The 10,739-nt window shown below is 30.9% G+C and overlaps 2 protein-coding genes across 2 annotated transcripts; both read left to right on the plus strand.

Moving 5' to 3' along the window:
• Positions 990 to 2,789, plus strand: LOC105155977 (cytosolic sulfotransferase 15-like). The gene is made up of 2 exons (XM_020696467.1): positions 990 to 1,150; positions 1,440 to 2,789. Exon 2 carries the CDS (start codon positions 1,630 to 1,632, stop codon positions 2,626 to 2,628), a length of 999 nt encoding a protein of 332 aa, XP_020552126.1. The 5' UTR covers positions 990 to 1,150; positions 1,440 to 1,629; the 3' UTR covers positions 2,629 to 2,789.
• Positions 8,843 to 10,108, plus strand: LOC105155986 (cytosolic sulfotransferase 15). The gene has a single exon (XM_011071990.2). The coding sequence runs from the start codon at positions 8,952 to 8,954 to the stop codon at positions 9,936 to 9,938; it is 987 nt and encodes a 328-aa protein (XP_011070292.1). The 5' UTR covers positions 8,843 to 8,951; the 3' UTR covers positions 9,939 to 10,108.

A 10,739-nucleotide genomic window follows, 5' to 3' on the forward strand; every position in this document is an offset into this window, starting at 1 on the left:
TGACTTTAATATGTTATTAAAAATTAATTTTATATAATTAATTTAAACAAAATTTAATTAAATAAAATTAAAAAGAAAAAGAAAATAGTACAAGTCGTGATTCCAAGTCGTGATTCACCCCAACCAATAGAAATTTTTTTTACAATAAATAGAAAATAATATAATTTTTTTTACAATAAAAAAATAAATAACCTTGGCACTTCACCCCAACCACAAGGTAGCATCCACGAACCGACCACTATTTTAAAAAGAAATATTTTGCCTCGAGTTGTGGATGCATCGCGGCTTAAATTTAAAGAAATATATATTTATGGTGGCTAACCATGACTCATCACAATTATGTTAACATATTTAAAAAAAAAATTATTTTTTAACTTTTTGTTTATAATAAATAAATAATTAAACCAACTGTTCCCGTGGTCTTGTTATGACTAAGAATTAGAAGACAGATCCAACATAGAGATTGGGGATGGCAGATGAGATTAAATATATTATATATATAATAAAATTACAAAGTTTAATTACGATATTTTAAAATTCAAGCACACGATTCATATGAAATTTAAATATATACAAGACTGTGTCCATTAGATCATATCAGACGGTATGATTTAAAATCACATGGCCTGATTCAACGATGCAACGTCTTGAATGATTACTCTTATATTTTGGGTACGATATCTCGACATCCATATATCCAATAAGTCTAAAACTTTACCAAATGTATTTTTTTATAAATTTGATCATATCGAATGGTTTGATATGAATTTTGATGGCCCGACTAACCCATGTTGTTCAACAATGTAAGATGATGGTTAATTACATCAATGTTGTACTAACATTTATAAATATATAAATTTTGCAAATTGTGAGCATATATTGATTTCAACTATATCTATCTAAAAATTTGATGATTTGATCGAATGATCTAAAATAATAATAATAATAACAATAATAATACAACAAAAAGTTAAAAACCCATTTTTCTCTGTCTCTTTTTCTGGTTTCTTCTTCCTTTTCCTTTCTCTCTTTCTCATTATATCTCCATTCTTTCTCCTCTTTCATTTCTTCCCTAAAGCAATCTCTTAGAAACAAATTCACGGCAACAAGGACGGAAAGTCGGCAACGAGGACGGCGACGAGTACGATAGGTAATTCTTCTTTTTTTGTTGCACTTTACTTATTCTTCTTTTTCTTGCGTTTGGGTGTGGTTTTAATATCTTCTATTTTCTATAACCAAAACAAGTTGAAGAAAGGGTGAAAGTTGTGAAAGTTCATGACTGTTGTAGCAGTTTATATGTAAGATTAAAGTTCTATTATCATACTAATCAGATTCAGGGGCACATTGATTTGTTTAATTCTTGTTTAGTCCGATTTAGGGGCACTATGATTTGTTTAATTCTTATTGTTGGATTCTTTCTTCTCAATTGTTTCTCTCAGCTCATCGGCTCGAGCTCGAACTCAAAATTACAGAGTCAAGCTCGACAAAAATGGTCGACTCGTTGCCACCCTTAGTTGCGATCATCACACTGTCACATGTTTTGCCAAGTAATGCTTGCTGATCCAGTCCCACTCGACATATCTTGCCAGGAACGCAACCCTTCTTGGACATTGTGATTCCACCACTCTAATGGAGAGAAAAGAAGACCCGAAATGCTCTTGTGCAGAAGTTGTCGACGATAGTTCAAAGGATGAGTTTCAGGAGTTGCTTCAAACACTTGAACACCGGATGAATTGGGATGGCCAAGGCCTTGTCAAATACAAGGGCTTTTGGTTGCTGCAACTGTTGTTCCGACCGAGTTTATCAGCTCATAACAACTTCAGAGCAAAAGCCACGGATGTAATACTGTCAACCATGCCTAAATCAGGAACCACCTGGTTGAAAGCCCTAACGTTTTCCATTGCCAATCGAAATGTTTTTCCCATTGATCAAACTCCTCTACTCACTTCCACTCCTCACATGCTTGTGCCTTTCCTAGAGTTCGATGTCTATTGGGAGCAAGAAAATCCTAATCTTGAGAACATTCCATGTCCGAGAATTTTCGCAACTCACATGCCTTTCGAAATCCTCCCTGATTCCATCCATGAAAGTGACTGTAGAATTATTTACATCTGCAGAAACCCATTGGACCAGTTCGTTTCGCATCGTCTTTTCTTTCTTGAAAACAAGATCGAAAAAGAAGCAGATCCACTTGACATAGATGAGGCTTTCAATATGTTTTGCCAGGGAATTCATCCATGTGGTCCCTTCTGGGATCATATGCTTGGATATTGGAACGCTCATTTGGAGAATCCACGAAAAGTGTTGTTTATAAAGTACGAAGACCTGAAAGAGGATATCACGTCTCAGGTGAAGAAGATTGCTGAATTTATGGGGTTCCCTTTTTCACAGGAGGAAGAAGAGCAAGGCCTGATAGATCAAATCTCAGGGCTATGCAGCTTTGAAAGTCTCAGCAATTTGGCTGTGAACAAGACAGGTAATCTTAAAGGTATTGTGGAAAACAGTACTTTCTTCAGGAAGGGACAAGTTGGAGATTGGACCAATTATTTGACTCCTGCCATGGTTGAACGCATCAAAAAGCTCATGGATAGCAAGTTCGGAAACTCCGGTTTAACGTTCAAGATCTGAAAAGGGGAGACAAAATTTATCGGCACCTCACGTGAGAAATAAGCAAAAAATCCGTGTAAAAGAAAAAGAATAAATTATTCTTCTCAGTAATTTGTTTCATTTTTAAAACACAGGTGTTATTTGCTAATTTTTTTTTCACAAGGTGCTTTTTTTTTTGCTCATTTCACATATCATGGAGGTAAATTGCATTTTACATAAAAAAAAAAAAAAAAGTACAAGCAGGTGAAATAGTTGTTTCTGTTTTACCATAGACTTCTATTGGTGTTACTATCTCTACTACAGGATGCATTATTAATGTTGGTAGTGCAAAAACAAGAGTTTATTTAAAATGAGATGTTGTTGATATGTCGAAACTATTGTTCCTAGAAAAATAAATTTATAATGATTTTATTTACTATGTTTATGTTATAACTTTTCTTGTGTGGCTAATTGTCGTGGTGAAGGGTGACCGTCGTCTCACGTATGCTAGATTGGAATAGAGGACAAACCATTTTCAAATGATCTCATCTACAAGTTAAATACCTTTTGATTAAAATTGTAGTAAATAATAATTTATTTTTAGTGCCATGACTATAATTTGGGATTAATGCTTATTGCAATTACACCCTTTTCACTTTATATATATAGGTTACATTACATTTTTTTTTACGGTAAGTGACAAAAAAAAGATGGTAAATAGAGGTGACAATCAATAACCTAAAATTAAAATTTTTTAGATAATTGCTACCGACCATCGAATTTTAAAAAGTGGTCGAAATTTATTGAAGTGGACAAATCTAGAATTTTTTAAATTGAAAACTTTGCAAATTGTGTATGTTTTAACGATATTTCGCTAACTAAGCATTGACTTGATAAAAAAATATATGTTTCAGTATATTTAATTATAAAATATTTTTTTTAAAAAAAAAATCCTACCTCCCTACCCCACCCCCCCCACCCCCATAGGTCCCCTCCGCCTCCCCCATAGAATGGGGCGACGCCCGAGCACTGTGGCATTGTCTTCGCCTCTTTCTTGGTGGCTACAGGGAGGGGGGGCAGGCGGGGGGAATTTATTTAAAAAATGCAGGAAAAAAAAAGTTAGAAAAGTAAGGTTCTTTGAAAAGATTTAGAAAATTAAGTGGCACCGCAGTTACTCACCGCGGTGCCACAATTTTTATTTTAAAAAAAAAAATTTCTCTATGTCACCGCGGTGAGTAACCGTGGTGCCACTTAATTTTCTAAATCTTTCCAAAGAACCTTACTTTTCTAAATTTTTTTTTCCTGCATTTTTTAAATAAATTCCCCGGCGGGCGGGGGAGGGGGTGGAGGGTTAGTTCTTATATTTAAATATATATCTTATAAAATATTTATTTTATTTTTTTAAATTTATGATTATTTTTAAAACATTCTTTTTATATTTTTATGTATTTATATATTTTCTAAAACATTCTTTTTATATTTCTAAAACTTAATTTTCGATTTCTTTACCCTTATTATAATACTTTAAATTTATTTTTCAATATTGCACATCTATAACTGATATTAGAGTTTTCAATAATTCGAATAATTTAATACTAATAAAATTTACACTTACATGTTACATAAAATCAGTACTCATAATGGATCAAAAGTTTTCAACATGCATCGACCATTTTGATCTTCTCAGAAAGTGTATTTTTCATGAACAATACCAATAGGTTCTAACACAAACAGAAAAATTCATCAATTGAGAAAACAAACACAAATAACTGATTAGTTGCATAAATGCTCATCTTTTATTTTATTTTATTTTTTTGTTTCAAGCCCTCGAACTTGCTGACCATGAGCTTTTTGATGCGCTCAGCCATGGCAGGAGTCAAATAATTGGTCCCGTTTCCAACTTGTTCATTTTTTTGAAGAATGAACTATTTTTCACAATACCATTAATATTAGGGATAATTACATTTACACCTCTCATTTATTGTCATTTTATAGAAACTATTCCTGCTTTTTTCAAAAATTACAAAAATCACCCCTGATAGCCTTTAAAATTAAAAAATGCCCCTGTTGACCCAATCAAATTTTAATTTACTTTTTCAATAAGACGAATGCCCTTAGGGTGTTTGTGTAATTAACACAAGGTAGAGGGGGTGCCAAGGTTAAGGAATGAATAATATGACTATTTGATTAATTTATTTTACTGAATCTTTATATAAAATTAGACATCTTAATAATTGAAATGTTAAATTTTTTAATTAATATATTAATAAAAATTAGTTACTAGGTTACAAATTTAAATTTAAAAACTATTTTTATGAATTATTTTAAATTCTTAAAATTAAAACATTTATTTTTTTTATGTTTATGTATAAATAAATTTTATTAAAATTAATAAATCATACATATATGTGTATATATTATACAATATAAATATATAAATGTGTATATAATTTGACATACTTATATTTACATAATTGAGGGTGGGCATGACGATAGAGTAGGGGAAGCAGAAATAATTTTTTTAAAGTAAATTAATTTAATAAATTAAAATACTTTTTTAATAAATAAATTATTCATTTTACTAAGTCTAATGTGATTTAAATACGACACTATTAATATTAATTCTGAAATTGAGTACTAAGTAGAGATTGGGAAGGAAATTTCATTTTCGGATTTGCTACCGAGGTCGGCTTCACAAGAAACAACAAGGCAGAGCTCTGAGCCTTCAACCTCGGCACAATAGGAGCTTGGCGAGTCTTCTTCGGCCTGCCAAGGGACCTTCTTTTTCTCCATTTCAACCACGAATGCTCCTTCTGTATTTATACAAATATCATATAATTATATTTAATCAATATCTACTATTAAAATAGAATAGCATCTCACATATTGGTGAGATTTGAACCCATGACCTTAAAGTTATAAACCTGATCTAAGGCAGCTACCAATATTCTGAAGAAAATATAATGAATTTATAAACAAATATGGAATTTTATATGGATTTCAAGTTTATAGTTTTATTAGGGGTGAATCGCAATTTATCCCCCTGTGATATTGAAAATGAGAATATTACCTCTCTATGAAAAAAAACATAGCAATTTACCCCCTATACTTTTTTAAAATAAAATAATTTACCTCCTTATACACGGAGGTAAATTGCTTCATTTTAAAAATCATGGGGGAGGGGGGTAAATTGTTGTATTTTAAAAAATATAGGGAGGTAAATCGCTATTTATTTTTTATTAGCGAGTAATTTGCTCATTTGCAATATCACAAGAAAGTTGCTTGCATTTTTCTCATTTTATTAGTATCTAAATGTTGCAGTTTAAGTACATAATTGCAATTTCTGTTGCTAGAGTAAAATTCAATAATGCAGTAATCCAGATATTCATAATTTAGGGAAAATCTCAATTGTAGTCGTATATGTTAGGTCTTGTTCAATTTTGATTTCATTTATTATAAAAATATTAGTTTCAGTACAATATTTTTCGATTTGTCTTAATTTTGATCCCAACGATAAATAATTAACGAAAAATGTCAATTGTTCGTTGAAATGCATATTATGGGAATAATAATACATAGCTTTGACACAAAAGAGAGAAAATGAATAAATAAATACATGACTTAACCTGGTCTTGAGCCGGGCCTGTTGGATCATTTTATTTACAACAATAATGCATGACCTATCAATTTTATTTTATTCTTCTAAATTGACTATTTTAGTAAATTTTTTTTTTATTTTTGAACTAAAAATCATTATCTTTATTGTTCTAATTCTAAATTTTTAGTACTTTAATTCATTAATACTCTTTGTTTATTTTTTTCAAAGTTTAATTTAGGTTCTATTTTAATTTATTATCATCTAAGTTTATTACCTTAAGCTTGTTCATCAATTTATTATTTAAGTTCATTATATAGTGTTAACTATTATTCTTTTTAGTTATAATTTTATGTGATTTAATTTATTATTGATTTTATTTCATAATATAATCATAATTATTCAAAAGTAAACCTCAATTTCACAAAATATAAAAATAAAATAGGCACATTCAAGCCTAACCTAGTCCTTGTCCTTAACTGGCCCGATTCATGGGCTGGATCAGGGTTTATAAATGATCTCAATTGGGGCCCATTTAAAAATTCATGACCATTCTAAAATCGATTATGAACAGTAATGAGCTAGTCTTAGATTAAACTTTTTGAAATTAGTCGGGATAATTATAGTTTTGATCCTCTATATTGTCACTATTTTGTTTTCAATCCTTAAATATATTGAAGTTCTATTTTAGTCCTTCAACTTTTAAAATATTAACATTGTCAGTCCTTAGGCCTAATTAATGACTATTTTGCCCTTTCAAATAAAACATATAGTCCAACTATCCTTTCTCTATGCTCATGATCAGGCCCAACATGCTTTCGAATATAAAATTGAGCCTCAATAAATTTGTACTTTTCTTTGACCGCCTTGTTCCTGGGTATTCCAAGTACTCAGTATTCCCGAGTAGTGTGGTTAGAGAAAGCCCGTAAATCGAGGACTTGGAATACTCCGAGAACAAGGTGATCAAAGAAAAGTATCACTAGAAAAATTATAACATTTAACTGCGGTTAATTGTCATGGTTAATAACAAATAGCCGTAGCAAATATTTATTGACCACGGTCACGTAACGGTTGTTGGCCGTAGTTCTTGCGATGGTGGCTAAAACATTTGCCTTGGCTAGAAACCATGACAAATGTTTTGACTATGGCTTTTAGTCATGACAAATAATTTTTTCGTGGTGTAAAAACTAGTTTTTCTTCATCATCTTTGTTTAACCATAGTTAATAGTAATCAATTACCATGATTTTTAGTCATAGTCATTAATATTGTAGATAATATCAATTTTTTTTAATATATGAATTTATGAAGGCATAATTTTATTTTTGAAAGCATGTTGAGCCAGAACATGAGCTTTGAAAAAAGATAGTTGCACTATATGATTTCTTTGAAACGAGAAAATAGTAATTAATTAGGCTTAAGGATCGAAATTGTTAATACTTTAAAAATTAAAGGACTAAAATAGAACATTCATATGTTTGGGGACTGAAAATAAAATAATAGTAATATATAAGGACCAAAACTATAATTATCCGAACAACTATGCACCTTGACATCATTGGACGGATAAATGCATTATTGATAAGATTATTTTATGGTAGGCCATTGCACATCCCTGGCATGGCACTTTCCCCCTTGACTTATTAGTATAAGAAATTAGAAGATGGATTCCAAACGGCTGTCATAAAATAATGGGCTAAATGGTTTTTTGGTAGATCATTATTGATTTGGTATCATAAGTGTAGTGATTCGTTTTTTTATTATAAAATATAAAAATATGTCTTTTTGGTCATAAGTTAACAGCAGCGGCACATGACCGTTAACGGTCGTTAATTCCTATTAGCTCACGTAATTTTAACTTCAAAAATTCTGTTTAATGGTACGATAAAAGATATGAAAAATCTATTTTTTGGTACCATTAAGAGAAAAAAAATATTTTGCCAACTTCGACCACAATCTATAAGATTTGTTTTTCTTTTTACGAAAATAAAAATGTTAGAAAAATTATTTTAATATATACAATAAAATAGATCTAAAATTATAATTATTTTATTTTAGATAATTTCTAGGATTTTTTTTTACTATTTTCAAATTAAATTATTATTTGATCTAAAACTATATTAATATTTGAACACAAACTATAAAAAGTAAAAATTATTTTTTAAAAAAACTATTAGATAATTTTTTAAATAATAAATTAATTTTTAAACTATAATTACTTATATTCAACATCAATTGTCTATTAATTCTTTTTAAATTAAACTTTTATTTTATTTGAAAATATTTTAATAAATTGGTTGTAATTATAATGTTTAAATTTATAATTATTAATTTTAATGTAATATAGATATTTTTGTTATTAATAATTCTAATTACTAAATTATTTAAATTATAAATTAAAAAAAAAATCGTGGATGCCAACCACAACGTAGCATCCACAAATCGACTATTATTTAAAAAAAAAACAAAGTTGCCTTGCGGTCCACGACTTGGGGCTTAAATTGAAAAAAAAATATATATTTTGGTGGCTAATCACGACTCTCATAATCATGTTAACATATTTAAAAAAATATTATTTTTAAATTTTTTCTTTTTTTGATAATAAATAAATAATTAAACCAACTTTTCCCGTTATGACTAAGAATTAAAAGACGGATCCCAACTTAGAGAACATTATAATCATTAACCCTTCGGACAAATACATCTATAAAATTATGCTGTAGACAGAAATCAGAGGTTTCTCGCTAATACAGACGAGTATTGGTCGTCCAAATGGAGAAAAAAGAATGTTCTTCCGCTGAAGTTGATAACAGCGCAAAGGATGAATTCCAGGAGTTGCTGCAAACACTCGAAAGACAGACCAATTGGGACGGGCAACGTCTTGTTAAGTACGAGGGCTTTTGGTTGCTGGAACTGTTATTCCGACCGATACTCTCTGCTCAAAAGTACTTCAAAGCAAAAGGCACAGATGTAATACTGTTGACCATGCCCAAATCAGGAACCACCTGGTTGAAGGCCCTCACGTTTTCCATAGCCAACCGCAACGCTATCCCTATTGATCAAAGTCCTCTACTTACTTCCAATCCTCACAAGGTTGTGCCGGCTTTGGAATTCGATCTTTACTGGGGGCAAGAAAATCTTGATCCTGAACAGATTCTCGACCCAAGAATTTTGTCAACGCACATTCCCCTCGAAATCCTTCCTGACTCCATCCGTGAAGCTGGCTGTAGAATTATCTATGTATGTAGAAACCCGCTGGATGTATTCATCTCACACCGCCATTTCTTGCTCGAGAACAAGTTTGCAAAAGATGCAGTCCCGCTTGAACTGGATGAGGCTTTCGACATGTTTTGCCAGGGAATTCATCCCTACGGGCCCTTCTGGGACCATATGCTTGGATACTGGAATGCCCACTTGAAGAATCCTGAGAGAGTGTTGTTTATAAAGTATGAGGATCTAAAAGAGGATATCTTCTCCAATATAAAGAAGATTGCCGAATTTATCGGGTCCCCTTTTTCGCCGGAGGAAGAAAAACAAGGTGTGGTAGAACAAATCTCCAGGCTATGTAGCTTTGAAAATCTTAAGAATTTGGAGGTGAACAAGAGCGGAAATGTTCTTGGATTAATGAAGAACAGTTCATTTTTTAGGAAGGGAGAAGTCGGAGATTGGGTGAATTATCTGAGTCCTGAAATGGTCGAACGCGTCAAGAACATCATGGAGAGCAAGTTTAAGGGCTCTGGTTTAATCTTCAAAATCTGACTCAGAAAATGTCAGCTGCTGAAGGATATGATCTCCACTCTCGAGATTATTGCATTAATTTTACTTTTCGATTACAGTTTCTGTTCTTATTGAAATATTTTAATTTGTGTGGATTTCATTTTCTTTCCAAATGCCACCCAAAATGGAAAAATGGAAGGAATATTCTGTTTTATGACATTGTAAATTAATAAATTATTTTTCTTTAAAAAATTAATTTATTTTCATGTGTCTTTAAAAATATAACAATTTACTCTTTTGTATTTTTCAAAATTAAGTAACTTACCTCTTTACATAGATAGGTAAATTACTTCTTTTTTTAAAAAATATAAAGAGAGAAATTTTTATTTTTTTTTCCATAGAGAGATGATTACTTATTTTTAATATCACGGGGAGATAAATTGTATTAAATCTATAAAAAAATGAGATACGCACAGTTTTCAATTCGTATTTTGTTTCATCTAATATTCTTATGTTACTTTTGTTGGAAAATTAAAATTAATGACATAACGTATGCAATAATTATAGTTGATGGATGAAAGAATTTTGATTGGGGACTTCCTGTGATATTGAAAATAAAAAATATCCTCTTTCAAGTCCTTGTACTTAAGAAACAACACTTTTCCCTGATTCTCCGAATGAGCATTCCAACATCGAAGGATATCATCCCAAAACGGCCTGTACAGGTCGAAAGCCTCATCTATGACATGCAGGTTCGTACCTTTTCCAAACTTGTTGTTAGACGAGACATGGATGTAGAAACAAATTGATCCAGTGGGTTTCTACATATGTAAATAATTAATT

The sequence above is a fragment of the Sesamum indicum genome, linkage group LG1 (genome assembly GCF_000512975.1).
Source record: "Sesamum indicum cultivar Zhongzhi No. 13 linkage group LG1, S_indicum_v1.0, whole genome shotgun sequence".
Lineage (NCBI taxonomy): Eukaryota > Viridiplantae > Streptophyta > Magnoliopsida > Lamiales > Pedaliaceae > Sesamum > Sesamum indicum.

What these genes read in the sequence shown, in the direction of transcription:
- LOC105155977 (XM_020696467.1), top strand. Translation starts at nt 1,630, where the DNA reads ATGGAGAGAAAAGAAGACCCGAAATGCTCTTGTGCAGAAGTTGTCGAC.
- LOC105155986 (XM_011071990.2), top strand. Translation starts at nt 8,952, where the DNA reads ATGGAGAAAAAAGAATGTTCTTCCGCTGAAGTTGATAACAGCGCAAAG.